Source organism: Melopsittacus undulatus, chromosome 8, assembly GCF_012275295.1.
Source record: "Melopsittacus undulatus isolate bMelUnd1 chromosome 8, bMelUnd1.mat.Z, whole genome shotgun sequence".
Classification (NCBI taxonomy): Eukaryota; Metazoa; Chordata; class Aves; order Psittaciformes; family Psittaculidae; genus Melopsittacus; species Melopsittacus undulatus.
This window is the reverse complement of record NC_047534.1, coordinates 33,146,718-33,163,635: the sequence shown is the minus strand read 5'-3', so window position 1 is coordinate 33,163,635 and position 16,918 is coordinate 33,146,718. Positions and strand designations below refer to the sequence as shown.

Genomic DNA, 16,918 nt, shown 5'->3' with positions numbered 1-16,918 from the left:
GATCCTGAAGAGACATTAATCTTTGACATATTAAAAATCCCCAAAGTATTTGCTATAATTTGCTATAAATTCTCTCTTCTTTCTTCTTCTCTAGGCTTTCTTTGTTGACCACAATTCCCGTACTACCACGTTCATCGACCCCCGGCTTCCCTTACAGAGCAGCAGGCCCACTAGTGCATTAGTCCATCGGCAGCACTTAACAAGGCAACGCAGCCACAGCGCTGGTGAGGTAAGTTGAATCTGCCACTGGGTTTTTAGGATCATCCTCTTTCATATCATTCTCCTCACAATTCTATGTTTGAGGAACATGATTCTTGTGTAAGCATATGGTACTCATCTGCAAAGATTTATTATTTTATTTGCTAGCCATTGTTGCGTTGAAATGTATGATTTCAGAGGAAAAAAATCAGACATGAGCATTTCTCTTAGTTTTATTTTGCAGTAACCCCATTTAACCACAGGAGAGCATCTGGTTGCAGATTACCAGATGCTGTCTTTCACTGTCAAAATTTATATTGTTGTCTAGCATGGTGTCTGCTAACTACGTTGATATAACTTTGCAAATAAGGGGGGGTAAAAAGGACATGTGTGTATTTACAGCCAGATATAACTGTATATGCAGCTTTCCAAATAAGTATAAATATATCTGAACACATATAGACTTACCAGACTGTTAAATGCATTTTGCATAGATATTTAATCTCTGCTTTAGAAATAGAAATACATGGAAAAAACTGTTTTGTTGATTTCTCACAGTGATCACTTCCACTGGCAGTTTCTGTATTGTTGTTGTAACTTATTTTTGCTTGTGAGCAAGTTTATGTACAATGACTTACACTTTAGTTGTACTTTATTTAACCTCTATGCTGTTGGCTGTAAGTTATCTTCTCAGGGGAGGGCTGTTGCATGCCAGGAATTAAAGATAATACAATTTAGAGTGGTGAGAGAAATGCTCTGGTTTATGCTTCTTATAGCTCATGGTGGCAGGTGAAGTTCTGACAGAGGTCTGTTTCAGAGCAGGCATGAATCTTCTCTGCCACTTCTCTAACAGGGCTTCTGCTGAGCTGCAGCAAGTGCTATACCACTGGCTGCATATCTTGTTACATCCTGTGTGAACGTGATTTAGTCACCCACAATACTTCAGACACACACCAGTGTATGGTATATTTTACAAATGGTTTTGATAGCCTTTTCCATCAATTTAGCAATGTGATGTAGTCAGTGATGTCTTGCAGCAGGCAAAGAAGCTAGAAATGTCTTCATATAGCTATTTAGACCTTTAGTAGGTTAAAGCAAGTATTCTGGCTGTGACTGATTTATATATGTTAATATTTGTTTTCTTAACTTTAGTAAATACACACTGAAATTACATTTCTTTAAGCAGCATTTAGAAGTCCTGCACTTAAAATAGAGAGATTTAGGTCTGCTGAAGTTGTCAATACTGCCAAACAAGTGTAGCTATCCTATATCATGTACCATACCCTATATCATCATATATAATTGTAACTTGAATTAAATGGAAATATAATTCCAGGTAAGTATCTCAAACATAGCAATTCAATGCAGTACTTGCATTCTAGGATTAATTATGTGATGTTTAGTTATGTGCATATGTATGAGTCTGAACACCACTTTTTCTTATGTGCTTATGACTTAAGTATTGCATAGTTGCAGCTGCTCTTCCTACATTTGCTACAAGATACTATACGTTATTGCAGAAGATTAATATTTAATGGAAAAAAAACCCACTCTGAAAATACTTTATTTGGATTTGCCTTGCCACAAACTTCGTTGTTTTGAAGCCAGTGACCCATTTTTTACAGAGAGATGCTCTAAAGCAAATGTTAACCAGTGTAAGGAATGCCTTTGTAGCTAAAGCTGAACTGCAGCATGAAGCTGGAGCTAATAATAATGTCATTCCTTTTCCAGCACAGTGCCTACAGGAAATCATTCTTCATTTTTCTGAGAGGGCATTATCAGAGAGCACAGAAGTCTTGGGCAATATCTCAGGACTTTTGCTTCTTTGTGATTTCAGAGACTGTATTTAAAAACAACATTTATAACTATTGGATATCTTGCAGTTAGATGTCTTAGAGATCTCTGAAACTTGGAAGTGTAGTTCAAATGCTAACCATTACATGTAGGCCAAGGAACTGAGAAATAAACAAAGGTCCAGCAGGATGAGAAAGAGGTTGAACAAAATGTTTTATATAAACCAAATATAAAATACTGACACTGTAGAAATGACTGAAGCCTCAAAAGCTAGAAGAATGCAGAAGTTGCCCAGACATCACAAATGCAACCAGGAACAATTTCACATTGTGGTTTTACCCTAAAACATGTTCATGTGCAACAGTTGTAATCCCAGAAGATGAACACAAAAAAATCAGAACAGTTTTACAGAATGATTGTAGGAAACATATTTTTACCAGTTTTGGATCTGTTTGCCTTGCCTGAATGTGTACTCATTTCCTTATCTTCCTGCTTCAGCCTCAAGCTTGTTTACAGTTCAGATTTAGGGAAACTCCATTAATGCACAGAGGTAATAGAGGTGATATTGAAGGAACAGAATTTGATTTTCAGAATCTTTGATATAGATAAAGATGTCCTTGAAGTACTGAAGTCCCTCTGAAAGAATCCTACTTTGAATTTTTTAGTTGCTTTGCAGAATGGGACTATTATTTAAAAATAGCAATAAACTTTCAATTAGTTTTGATTCTTGATATTAATAGGCAGGATATACTAAATAATGTTTTCCTAATGAGTGTCATACAACACAGCTGATTTCTGCTGCAGTGGTTACTGGGAACAGTGATCCAGCAAAGCATTTACATACATGCTTCGTTTTAAGCCATGTGATTTCTCACTTTTATGTATCTGAGTATGTACACTGGCACAGAGATAGTCATTGTGGTTACTTATGCATTTTCAGGTCGGAGAGGACTCCCGTCATTCAGGACCACCAGTTTTGCCACGACCATCTAGCACATTTAATACAGTCAGCAGAGCTCAGTACCAGGACGTGGTTCCAGTGGGTATGTCAGCATCTGGCCTCTTTTCAGAGAAGTTCTCCATGACCAAGTGTGTCATGTCAGCATGCACTGCTGGGTTTACATTTTGTTGGGGTGGGTGGAAGTTGTTATTTGTTATGATTACTTCTGTCCCTCAGCATTTCCCAATTGTTCAGTTGCAGTCTGCAGGAATAACACTGAAAGCGTGCAGAACCAAATAACCAATGTAAAAGTTACACTTTCCTAGCTCACTTACTTGATGCAGTGAGAGTTGAAGACAGTGAGCCAAGCTGTGTCCTAATTGGACTCCATGTATTCCCAGTGATTTTTTTTACAACTTCTGAGCATCTGTTTTGGCAGGATTCCAGAAAGTGTTAATCAGCTTGGAATTAGTCGTTAGCTTAATTTATGTTCTCTGTTACATACACACAAAGTTACCGACTTCTGTGCCACCAAGAACAGAATTTAGCTTATTGAATCAAACAGCTGTTACATTGTGCTAAACCAAGATAAATTAATCTGATTGACTATAACTGGCTCTTTGTAGTGTGGCATGTTTACTTGAAAATCTCTGCTAATTTAAATCCTTCCCCTTGCCATGGACATAGTATGCATGCACTGCAGGCTCAGCAGTGAGAATTTGATCCGGGTTTTTCCAATGACTCTTTAATGTTTGAGAATGGATTTCAGTGCTGTGAAAACCAAGGTCCCTGCAGTTTTATTCTAACAATGAATATTCTAGTTTAATTTAGAGCATGACTGATAAAATATTACAGAAATTGCTAGCAGAATTAGACCTGTTACAGTGTCAAGGATGTGTCACAATGAGATCTGGTTCATAGTCAAAAGGCGTGTTCCCTAAATGATAGTACAACTGATAGCCTTACATGAAAAGGTATTAGCACAATGCTGCTAAACTTAAAACTGCAAAGATGAAGTCTGCTGTCATTACTGATCTGAGAAGGATTGCAGTCCTGTCTGTTGGTATCTCCTTGTTTTAGCATGGTGTTTTTGTTGATGTTTTCAGCTTACAATGACAAGATTGTTGCATTTTTGCGGCAGCCCAATATTTTTGAAATTCTACAAGAGCGCCAACCAGATCTTACCAGGAATCATTCACTCAGGTAATGAAGTTCCTGAAGCTTGCAATTGCCACTCCATGACTAAATGTTAATTGGAATTAGTTTCTGCCTTCAAAATTGGCAGTGGAACATAACTGATTATAGATGTTCATAGAGCTATTCATAAAGCCGTGAAAGTAATTCTTTATTGTATTTCTCTGTAACTCCCTAAAATAAGGTTGAGGGGAAGAGAGGTAATGTGCTATTACCAAATAAAGGTACCTACAAGAAAACATTTGGAACAACTGGTGTAAGAGGTTTGCTCATGTCTTCAAAATGTGCCAAGACAGCTGGATGGCATGGCAAACGTGCCCAGTCATTTAAGTATGTGTACAGCTGGGAGCATGAGGCAGGATGGCATTTAGTTTTGTCCTTGTCTTCTCGATGCACATTTACAGAAAGGCTGTCCTGACCTAATGACCTTGGAGGTAGTACTGTAGCAATAAGAATTTTGAGTGTTTCTCCAAAATGGGTATCTGCGGGTCTTTGATTAGTCCAGTGAGATCTGATGAAGGATGATCTTTGATTGTGGTATGGTTGTTATAACTCCCTTGTATGCTGAGACTAGGAATGATAAAAAGTGAAATTCCAAAAGCGGCAAGAACTCTCTCAGAGTGTATCCCCCCCCCAAACACTGTGGTTTGTATATTTAGGTGTAAAATAACTCGGATATTAGTGACTATGACTCAAATAACCATATCTGCTCTTCTTTGGACACTAAATGTGAAAAATTCTGGTTTGATGGTTGTGGTCTATCATGTGCAGAGAGCTGCCAGTGCAGTGCTCTGTCTTCCAGAGGCCTGTCCACACTGGCTGGCATAACAGACAGCATTGCTTTTCCCTTCTCACAGTGTTACTTGTTGGTTCCTTTTCCTGCCATCTTACCAAAGTTCACAAAATTCAAGAAGTTGCCCTGTTTTTCAGTTTCCCATTCTAACAGGGTTATGATGAGGCTTCTATGTTAAAGATTTGTTTTTAAAGCCTCTAAATAAATCCTGGCTGACAAACCTGAAATTATATATTAGCAGTTCTCTGGAAATTACAGAGAAAAGGAGGAAAATAAAGTTCTACAGTTCTCAACCTGTCAAATCGGGCATAGGAAGGGTGTGTGCTTGGGTGAGATGGAGTGGGGGAAATACTACAAGGGTTTTTCTGCAAGAGATCTTAAATGCAGTGTGGTATAAACCCTTAGCTTTTAAAATCACAAGTATGCACTGTAATGTGTGGCTTGCATTTGTACAAAGGTTCAGAGCAGACAGTACCTCTTTAATCAGTTCACTTTCAGAATAGTAATGTCCTCCTGCAGGGCTCAGCCTCTTTTGAATTGAGGGACACAGCGAGGGTGAACTTGGAAGGATTGATTTTAAATCTTGGGGTTTTTTTTTTCCTGATCAGCTGTCTGCACTACCTGAAACAGCCTCAGCAATGAGGAGATGAGGGCAACAGGAGAATCATGCCTCAGAACAATTTAGCTTTTTAGTTGTAATATTTTGCTATACATATGGACATGGTGTGGCAGGGGTAAAAAATGGTTTCTGAAAAACAGAATCATAACTCTGAGGTTTTTATGATATACCCAGTACTTTTTATTGCTGCTGTGGTGTACATTGGTGCCTTATTTGCAAAATATATTTTGGAAATCTATTTTGGCTTACACAGGGAGAAGATCCAGTTTATCCGGACAGAGGGAACACCTGGGTTAGTGCGTTTATCCAGTGATGCAGACCTTGTCATGTTACTCAGGTAGGCACTGCTTCTTTTGATGCACGTATGGAATATGCTGTGGCAGCTGCTGAGGAGCCTTTCAGTGAGTAGTTTCGCTGATTTAGTGATCTAATAAATTTCCCCTTCAGTACTTGGACTTGCAGCTGAGAGAGCTAGAACTCAAGGATCAGATGTCTTATTTTCATCACGTTCAGTTTCTAGATGGGAGTTGGAGGTCATGTTTTTTCATAGGAGTGATGGATTGTAGCATTCTGTCTGAGGAAAGGCGACTGCAAGAGTGTTGTGCTTGTGATTTATGTGGCTTTGCACAGATCACCTTTTATTGTCCTGTTGCACTCAGCTCTGATGTTTAGGTGATACAGTTTAGACCTCTTTGAGAGAATGTGTCTGTTTAGTTCCATGGTTTGGGAAGTCTGTATTTGTGAATGTTTATACTTGAGATGTATTTTTACTCCTTCATGTTTTGCTGCCTCTTCACTGTGCTGTCAAGCGTTTTCCCCTTTAATAAAGGAAATACTGTTACAGCTTTCAAAAAGTGCAAAATTGCTTCTCTAATATTTTTTGTTGAACTATTTAAGTCAAAAAATCAGGCTGATTTTTTGCTAGAATTAAGCCCTTGCATAAAGTGCATCAAGAAATTCACGAAATTGAATCTAGTGAAATAGGTTTGGCGTTAAGAGTAGTATTTGAGGTCAGGTTGCATAATCACAATCCTTTCTGGTCCCTAAATCTCTGAATTAATTACAGCTTTCAAAAAAAATTAATCTCATTTTAAAGCCATGCTAAAACTTAATTTAAAATGCAAATATTGTGTCTTAAAAAACCTTAGTAAGAGTTTTGGTTTGCTATCTGCAGATGACACAGGGTTTACACATTAAAATCTGGCTTCAGCTATTTGTTTTTGAATAAAGATTGCATGAATGATTTTCTCACTACTCTTTGACTGGGTTTTGTTCCCTGTAGTGTTAACAGCAAAGACTGACGATCATTTTTTTAGTGGAAAGAAAGCAAATTCAAAATTTTTATTGCAATCTTTCTTTTGTAGAAAAGCAGTAATCAGTGTAAGTAATTTTTAAGATTAGAGTGTTAGCCAGTGTGTCCCTAGGATAACTGTATCATATTCTTCAGATTTTTTCTCTTCATCTACCTTTTTTTCCCAAAAAAAAACATAACTGAAAAGAGTTGTGTGAGGATTTTCTTCCCCATTTTATTAATAGTCTAACAGTAGCATTGCTCCAATGATGTACTGTTGAGAAAATGTTATCTATGTCTCCATTAGTTTCTTAAAATGTTGAATGTCAGACCTAAAAACTGGACTGAGTTATTGTGAGCTTATTGTGAGTAGGTACGAGTTCAAAATCAAAGGTGGGATAAGTGGTGTACTGAGATGATGGAATTTCTTCTCTTACCATTAATTAGTCGTGGTAGCTTTTTACTTATAACAGTATCTTCTAGTAGGGTGTCATCATGACCCTTCTCTGTAAAACCCTAAAAACCCCTGCATTCTAATTATGATGACTCAGTCTTCCTGGGGCTCAGGACACCTGGCTTCTGTGTCTAGCTTGGCTGGCTGGTTGGCCTTAGGGAAGACCTGTTTCCATGCCTCTGTTTCCTCAGCTGGTGGAGGGGGAATGATATAAACGTCCTGTAAAGCACTCTGAGATGTAGTAAATAACTGGATAGCATCAATAATTCTGATATTTTTATTGCTTGGGAATGCCATACGTATTTTTGCATGTTATTAAATTGTAGCTAACTGAAACCAAACAAACCCCTTTACACTTAGGGACTGAAGAAGGTACAAAGCATCACATTTTTAAAAATACTCTAAGAATGGCATTATGTTTTATTTCAGATGTTAAGTGAAAATAATTTTCAGTTTCTTCTAAACGTGTTGTTTGGTATACAACACAAATCCTCATTTTACCTCTTAATTTCATCCCAGATTTAATATTTGTTTATATTTTATCACATTTTCAGCAGCAAAGTGTAACTTGGAGGAAAGCCTGCATGGTCATGAATATAAAAAGAACTACTACAAAATAACAATTTAAAACAAAAAAATATAATGCAAATTTTTTCTAGGTATTTTTTTACTGAACAAACTTAGTAAGAAACAGCCTTTGTTTGAACATTGGTATCACTGAGCTCTGTAGCAATAGATTGGCTTGTGATACTTTCTGCAGCTCAACATCTGAAAGTAATATTTTTGTATGTCAGCAGTTTGTTCTTACCTGTGTTGTGTTTAACATACAACATAGGCTTTGATATCAGGTTCATTCTGATATTAGATACTTTCTTTTTCAATTTTCTTATGTCAGTTTTGGAAAAAAGATTGAAGTTTTGATACATACTCAGACTCTGTACAAAGATGCAGTGATTGCGTGCCAAAATGTTATTGTTTTTCCCTTAAAAGCTGTGTGTCAGTAATACATGCAGCACGAAATAACTCAACCTGAACAGGCTAGATGTTATACCTGTTTCTGCAATGATAGTAGCATTGAAAGTAAAATGAAATAACTTATGCCAACCAGCCTACTGTTCAATATGTTCAACATGTTCAGATGTGATTCTTAATCCCTGAGGTTTAGGATCTTTATCTCTGTCTTGTTCTTTGTGCAGTATTGCAGGTCTTTTTTCTATGCAAGTGTGACTTAGGGTTATTGACTCCTTTGTAATGAGAACACAAGTTAAAAAAAAGGTGGGAACACAACACAAATTTTAAAGGCTGATTAACTATATTTTAACCTTGAGAACAAATACCAAATTATATATAGGAGTGTATCCCGAAAGTAGTAATCACTGTTTTCCAGTACTTTTGAGGTCTGATTGATGGAATGGCAATAAAATATTTTGTAGCACTGTAGGTTTATATAGTGGAAATAGTCAAGTGACTACCAAAGAAAGCAAGTTAGTAACTAGAGATTTATTCCTAGAAAGTGAAAAATGCCATTCAAGAAATAAACTCTTTATTTCTCTTGTGCTCCTTTTTACCAGCTTGTTTGAGGAGGAGATAATGTCATATGTGCCGCCACATGCCTTACTTCATCCTAGTTATTGCCAGTCCCCAAGAGGCTCGCCAGTGTCTTCGCCTCAGAACTCTCCAGGTAAGTTGCTCTGGCACTACTTCTGTGCAAGACCATTTCTTGTACTTGCTAAGGATCTGTTCCAAGTCAGTAAAGTCAGGAGCATACTCCAGCTGCCTTCCCGGAAGTCAGAGAACAATAATAATAACAGAATAGTAGTAACAGAATAATTGTTTGACTATAATATTTTGTTCGCTTTCCAAATTGAAATTCAGGGCAGCATAAAGCCAAGAACTTGTTCTTGGGAAGCTATAACCTATTCCCCTTTGTGGTTCCTGAATTTTAGATGAGTAAAGTTACATAAGCTAAAGTACCTTCTGAGTGATCAGTGAGCTTGTCAGGGTAGTACCTTCAGTACGATGGTATCTGCAAGATAGTACAGTAGAGATAATGCACCTATAATGCAGTTTATATTATGCTGCATGTAATGACTTTCCAAATTTCTTAAGATCTAAGTTCTGTTGCTCCAGCAAAAACAAACATTTATTTAGTCCTGTGTTTGAGCAAAGGGAACAAGTGTGATTGCATTTGACTGTCAAAGTTGAATCTTTGCCTTCGGCTCAGAAGATGTTTTGCTAATAGAAAAGATTTGGTGTATTACAACTTCAGAGACTGTGATTTTGTTCTGACTTGTAAAACTTGCAAACTTGTTTTTCAATGATGTGAAACAACTTAAGTGACTGCTTGTGCCAGGATCCTGATGCCTAGAGACTTAGACATATGGATCTAATAACTGTGCATTAAAATGAAAGTGTTAATGGGGCGTTGGGACAATAATAAATTTATGTAACGCCAGATTGCTATCCCTTAACATGAGTTCAACAGATAGCATATTGCAGCTGTCTGGAAATACATGTCATAATGGAATTAAATTGATATTTCACATATTAACTAAGTTGCAGGTCAAAACTAAGCTATGTCGCATGTGACCAGTTCCATTTGATCTCTGAAGGCTAAGTAGAGCAATTAGCCTTACTCTTAGTTTTATCAAGAAGATAATACATAAGTAAAAATCACTGCAGTAAATCAAAAGTGGCTTAAGGGGATCTCTACAAATGTGAGAACAAAAGTATAGATAAATAGAGAACATTTGGAATGTGAGCAACTCCAGGTAGTTCCAGACATAAAGAAAATTTTATCAGAAAAAGTACTGTGATTTTTATGGGCATTTCCCAGTCCACAGTCATAAAAACCTTTGCAAGAAACCTGATTAAAACCATTCATAAATATATCCTGAGTGGCAGCTTTTCCTGCTGCTGGACATAGGACCTCTGTAGAACCTATTCAGAGAAACTGTGCAAAGACCTTAATGATCTTATGACATTCTGCAAAGCCACTAAATATAATATTCTCATGTATTGATATTTTTGATACAGATATGGTTTAGATAAAACTGTTTTGTTGAAAAGAAGAATGAAATCTGCATATGTGCATCTTATTTTCAACTGCAAACTTGACAGATTTGGCTTTCAGAGTTAAAATTTCTTCTTTACTACTGCATCCACCAAAGCAAGCTGAGCAGGACTTTACTCCAACAAAGTAATTCCAAAATGCATTCAGTCTTTAACATGCAATGTTCTCATCTATTCCTCAAAGTAGCAGCACACAGTAAAGGATAAGCAGTGATGAGTTTAGTCCCTTTCTCCTAAAAATTGTAATCTCTATTTCATAGAAAAATATAGAGAGCATTGAATCTCCCTGTCATTTTGCAAGTATGCATGTTTGTGTTGGTGTACAAATGACTTTTTTGATGAGAAGCAGTAAATAGCCCATCGATTCTGTGAGGGCTCTGTGTCCCTTTTGTCAGCTAAAGTGGCTGTGCTGTACTGCACGAGGTTGCATGTTAAGGATCCATTGTTCACATCAGTCACAATCGGTTGTACTTTCTCTTTTGGGAAAGATGAATAGTCATGAAGCTGCTCTTTATATCTGCTTTAGAATATAACCTTTTTTAAAATCAAGTATGATCACATCACTGGTGTTTTTTAGCTCTTCCATTAACATCTTTTGTTCCCAAGGCGGAAGTAATCATTATAATTGCCCAGGAATTTCTTGGCATATGCCTCTGATTTGCAATGAAGACTTGTCATGTGCTGATAGAATAATATACTGCTGATTTCTGAACCGTGAAGTAATGTGTTACCAGATTCTCTCACAGCAAAACCTTCCTTCAGGGGTTAAGATTAAAGTATGCTTTTTTTTGCATTTATTTGGTGACTACATTTTTGTACCTACTTTGACCCAAAGCAGAATAAACAAAGTAGTGGGAAAAGGCCACTAATTGAGAGGCTGTTTACAGTTTCAAGTTTGTGGGTTTTCTAGAGAATTCAGCTGAATATTAGAAGCCCTTGGTGCTCTCAGTTAAAGAGGATAACCAGTATAGATTAATGACCATGATTTATTTTCTGAAGGGGTCCTGCATGTTCCTACTGGGGCTGTAAGAATTCCCTGACTTTTTCTATTCCTCCTACATGTCATGCTAAGCCTAGAAGAAGTGACAAGTGTCTTTGTGGTCAAGACAGGTTTTTTACAGACCTGTAAATGGCATTCACTGTTAATACTGATCTCATTTGTTCTCCTGATCTCTGCAGAGAGATCAGCTCTGATCAGCCACTTCCGCAGGATGTGCTCATTGCCTTTTCCGTCAGCCCCATATGCTTTGTGGCTAAGCAAACTCCTCTCTTTTCCCCTCATCTCTGCCCACAGACTGAACAAACACATATTCTCTCTCTTTCATAATCTGAAATGTTACATTCTCGTGCCTTTACCCATACAGCAATAAATGCTTCTCTGTTAGCTTAGCTTCATACAGTGAGCCAAAAGAAAGCTCACATAAGGAAAGACAGAAACCTACATATGTGTTTGTAAACTGTTCATTTGAATTTCCAGTGCATTATGGGCCTGTTAGATGACCACCAGTTGCTCATAAGTTGTTGGCAACCTATGTATAGTGTAGGGCATGAGAAATTTTAAACAACCTCTGTTTTTTTTCGGGGGGTGTCTACACAGCCTTGCAAGGGAAGAATTTAATGTTATAAGAACTTGGGGTGAGAAGATGAATGTAAAAGAACTAGGATTAGCTGCCTCTTTGGCACATTGTCTTGCAGTCATGTCAATTGATGTAATTTATCCAGGGAGGCAATGGAAGTTCTAATGGTTGTAATATATAGAACAGATCTGACTAAACACCTAATTTGTATATACTAGACTTGTACATGCAGATGTGGGGGTATGCCAGTTCTTTGGCATACAGATCTCATCTCTCCCTGCTTTTAAGGCATTAACTCTTAAAAACCAGTTCTTTTTAAAAGAAATTCACTTATTGATGATCACCATGTATGTGCCTGGAGGCACCTGTGAAAAGTTTCACAAACTGAAATGACAGTCTTTTCATTCTTCCAATATTTTTCCCCTTTACTTCCCCAGTGAAAAACTTCTACTAGGGAAATTCCAATAGTCTTCCTTCTTCAACTTAATGTATTCAACAGAGCACAGCAGAGTGCAGTCTGTTTATGCTTCATTTCTGAGTTCCTGTTTTTCCTGATAATATTAAAACCAGGACAGAGCAGAACATTTATTTCATGAGCTGTTTTAAAGGTTAGATATAAAGTGTACTTGACAAACAAATGTTAAATCTTTCCAATCATGCTGGGTTTTTAAACCATCTTTCGCATTGACCTTGATTTGCTCTTTTGAGACTTACTTTAGAAAGGTGATACTATTGGAAGTGAGCAACTAAAAAGTCTTGGATGTAAAGCAGATTTGAAGGTACACGGCCTCTTACTCTTTATAAAGGTGACCAAACCAAACACGTGCCCTGCCTTTGCTGTTGAGTCTTTTCAGAAGAGGATGGGACATTAATCAGTTCATGTCACTACAGCTCATTCTTTGCTTATTGTTTCCTGCAGGTACTCAGCGTGCCAATGCCCGAGCTCCAGCTCCTTACAAAAGAGATTTTGAAGCCAAGCTGAGGAACTTTTACAGGAAGTTGGAGACTAAAGGATATGGACAAGGCCCAGGAAAATTGAAGTATGTTGAAGAATCTCATGAAACTGGATTTGTTTCTCAGGCAGCTTGCCTTGCTTTACACATCTACAAGCTTCTTCCCAGTAGAAGGAATGCAGATGTTGTGGTTACCCTTGCACTTCTGGAAATACAAAGCCTGTCATAAAAGACTTAGTGCCAGCATGTGATTCATAGCAGAGGATACAGCAAGTTCTGAGCACTTCTTCTATCTTTCCTCTAACTATATTTTCATACAAACAGTCTTACCGGTACAGTGCCAAAAAGCACTTTGGGAAGAGGCATGCAGAACAAGAGGCATCTGAATTCTTCCATTACAGCATGTGCTATGATACAAACAGTTGTATTTTCTCATGTCTTTTTCCACTGAAAAAAAATAGATAGGCCTATCTCTTGTACATAATTGCCTGTCTTGATATCACAGTCCTCTTTAGTAAAGAGGACTCATAAAGTCAAATGTTATTAAATTCTAAGGATTACCTTAAAAAAACTGTTAGTATTTTTACTTCAGCCCTCTGAATGCTAGAATGCTTGGAGTGAGGTCTTCCCTCCTTCATTTATTTGGTAATTGAGTGATTTCATGCATGTTAAGGATCATCAGCAAAAAATACTTTCATAATTGTGTAAATTACCAAGTCTTGTGCCAGCTCTCAGACTCTCATAGCTTGATGCTCTCACAGTAGCCATGAAGCATTAGAACTTTTTTAACCATTTCTTCTGTTAGAATAGGAGGTAGGTATTTTGAGTGGTTGGATTTGGTTTTGTTTTGTTTTATTTCACCCAGCCAGTCACTTTTTGCAAGAATTGGTGCAGAGCTTAGACTTCATTTCTGTGGGCTTGTTAAAAGTTTTCCACAACGGAAATGGGTTTAAAATGGTATTGTTTAGACAGACTTAAGAGGCAGAGCTTGAACATTTTCTGCCTGTAATGCAATGAAATCACAAACACTTAGAGGTTAATCTATGAAGTTTTGTCATGAATACTTGGGCAGTTAGCTGGTAGAAGAAGATGGCATTTGCTAGCTTTAAGATCCATTACATTTCTTGTGCCTTTTTGTCCTGACCTGTTTGCCATCACAGTGTGGATTTTTAAGAACAACAGCTTGATTTTTGAACAGAAGTGTTCTCTGTTCCTTTCCCAGGCATACACTGATCTGCTCCTTTTTTTCAAACCAAGACCCCAGCACAACTTAAATAGTGCCTGGGTACTCATGTTGCTCAGGTGCTTTGCCAGTACTTGGCCTTTCCAGTTCCATGTCCTCTGCAGGATATTACAGTGCAGTCACTGACTGATCTCTGCACAAGCAGTAAGGCCTACAAGGGCTTTGCAAGAGGCTGTGTGGAGAGGTAAGCTGTCTCTCTGCGGGCAGCAGCAGCTCCCAGCTTCAGTCTGACTGATAAAATGCACGCATACAGCAGTATTTGAATGTAAAGCAAGCTGCACTTCAGGAAACTAATTAAAGAGGGTTTTTTCGGCAGCAGATAAAATGTTTTAGTAAGGAGCTTTCTTTCACCTCTTATTTTAGATCTTGATGACACTCCCTCACTTTCACAATTTTTCTTTCAGAAGGTACATTATGTTTTCACATGTGAACCTTCAGTCTGGTTTTGGACAAACGGTTGCCATTCCTCCTACACTTATTGTCCCATCACACACTGGGGATAATGTAGGGATGTGTGATTCTGGAGTTACCATTCAGTGACTTTCCCATCGTTTTATCTTTTTCCTTGTTAAGAGATTGCTTTTTACATAAAAAGTTAGATTCTTGCTTACAGAAAGACTGATTTAGAGACTCAGCCTTACAAAAGGATTTTAACTTGATGAAAATGCCCACTTCAGGACATTTCCCACTGAAGCCTGAAGAACCAGGGTATAAAAAAATAGAACACTTCTTTGTATGAGAGACATTTTATTGAAATCTGAAGTAGATCCTTGAAGGACGTAGAGTAACAGTCAGAAGCTGCCTGATTGGTATCAAACTATCCAGCAGAAACTTGTATCTCTCTGAAGTCACCCTGTTACCTTGCAGTGTAAATAGATGTTTCCAACTGTGGTTCATTTTAATGAATTGCTATTTCAAAATTATTTTGCTCCTCAGATTAATCATTAGGAGAGATCACTTGCTAGAAGATGCCTTTAACCAGATCATGGGCTACTCAAGAAAAGACCTGCAGAGAAATAAACTCTATGTCACGTTTGTTGGGGAAGAAGGGTGAGTAGAACAGGGAAGTAAACATGATCTGCAAACTCTGTGTGTCTTGCAGCTGCTGTTTCACCAGACATCTTGTGGTCTAAAGAGAAAAGAGGAAGGATTACATTCAGGAAATGCCACATACATAAGCCTAGAACATACAGCTGTTCAAGATGACTTTTTAGGCCTTGTGAAATGTAATGTGTCGTGCCTTTGCAGAAGTAATGCAAGTGTTTATGTGAATTTTCACAATAGTTGGTGCGTGTTTTAGAATGTTGCTGGGAAAGCAAATTAAAAATAAACAACTTTCTCATGTTATTAATATTTCCTTTCTGTCAGTGCTGACATTATATCTCCAGTGCTTGTTCAAAGACAGCTGTCATTTGTTGGAGTGAGGGTGCTTCAGGACTAGGCTAGAGGCTCAATCCTTAGTTCAGCTCCTGTCTGAGGCAAAGGGAGCTGAAAGCCTGCAGTGTATCCGAGGTGCTCACTGTCTCTTCAGGGCAGGGCCTGAGTCACCAGTAAAAGCAGCTAGGCTGTTGCTACTTGTCAAATAAATACACATATTCCTGGTGTTTCAGAGTCCCTTCAGAGAATGCTCAGTCTGTGTCTGGTGACAGTCTAACATGTTATGTACAGGTTGTGAGATGTGCATTGCAAAGGAAGATGTGGTTAGGTTTTCCTTGCAAGCGAAACTGGAACAATGTGCTATTTGCCTCTTTCATTTCTTGATTTGTGACCCTGTTCTCAGATCTTAAAGCCTTGATATTGATATGTTTAATGAATGTATTGTAAATTTTATTCCTCTCTATTTAGGAAACTGCAGCACACAGCTCTTGGGATGCTGTATGTGTGTTATTGCCATGCAATGTGTGAGTCTTGGAAGTAGCTAAGTTGTAATAGAAACAGCTCATACAAGATTAGATAAAATTAATCTGTCTTTAAAAACCCCTAAATCCTGTTGTTTGTGTAAAGTTCACCATGAAGTACTCAGTGTTAATAAGGACTCACAGAAGTCTTACAATGATGTTGACAGCTGAAAGCCAAGTGTGGACTTGTTCATATAAATAATATCATTGTGCTGTCTGAGGAAAAACTCAGAACTGGAATGACAAGGCTGGTGCAGGATGACATTACACTGTATTGACAGAGCAGGGTGGGGATACAGGTATGAGGCTTGTTTTATACAGCCCTACCAACCTTTACTTTCACAGCTACAACCTCGACTCAGGTTTAAAAATAAAAGAGAAATCTTTAAAATCATATGTGAGATAGAGATTGATCCAGATAGATTGTCTCCCTTCATCAGATGTCAGGCTTTTGCGTTTCATCACTCACTACAGCAAGAAGAAGAGTGACCTGGAAATGGAGTGACACATGCTCTTCTTGTTCTAGCCAACTTTACACAAGATTCTCTTTGTAATGGAAAAGAGTGAGTTAATTAAGAGCAAACTAAAATTAAAATGACGTCAAGACTATATGTAGAAATGTGTTTTGAATGAGGAAAGGATGTGTGCAAACTCTTGTTTCATCACAGATGGTGCAAGGATATGTATCAGACTTCATTTGGCTAGGTGTAGAAAGACAGGTCAGGGTGGAGGAGAGGAGGAGGAATACTGAAAGTTAATTGTTTCCTATTTGCTCTTCCTTTTTTAAGTTTTTTAAGTGGAAGCTTGCTCTTGCATTTCTTTTCCTTTTGGTAAAAGAAATGCATTACCCATTACCTGGTGATGGGTAATGAAATCCTCAAAAATGAAAACA

At 37.8% G+C, this 16,918-nt stretch overlaps 1 protein-coding gene across 1 annotated transcript in view; it reads left to right on the top strand.

Moving 5' to 3' along the window:
* Positions 1-16,918, top strand: part of HECW2 (HECT, C2 and WW domain containing E3 ubiquitin protein ligase 2) — a 109,132-nt gene that overhangs the window by 74,334 nt on the left and 17,880 nt on the right. Inside the window, exons 14-20 of the mRNA XM_005145564.4 lie at positions 95-229; positions 2,933-3,035; positions 4,039-4,135; positions 5,792-5,875; positions 8,855-8,964; positions 12,852-12,972; positions 15,065-15,178. Coding sequence (XP_005145621.1) covers positions 95-229; positions 2,933-3,035; positions 4,039-4,135; positions 5,792-5,875; positions 8,855-8,964; positions 12,852-12,972; positions 15,065-15,178 — 764 coding nt within the window. The remainder of the gene's footprint in view (positions 1-94; positions 230-2,932; positions 3,036-4,038; positions 4,136-5,791; positions 5,876-8,854; positions 8,965-12,851; positions 12,973-15,064; positions 15,179-16,918) is intronic.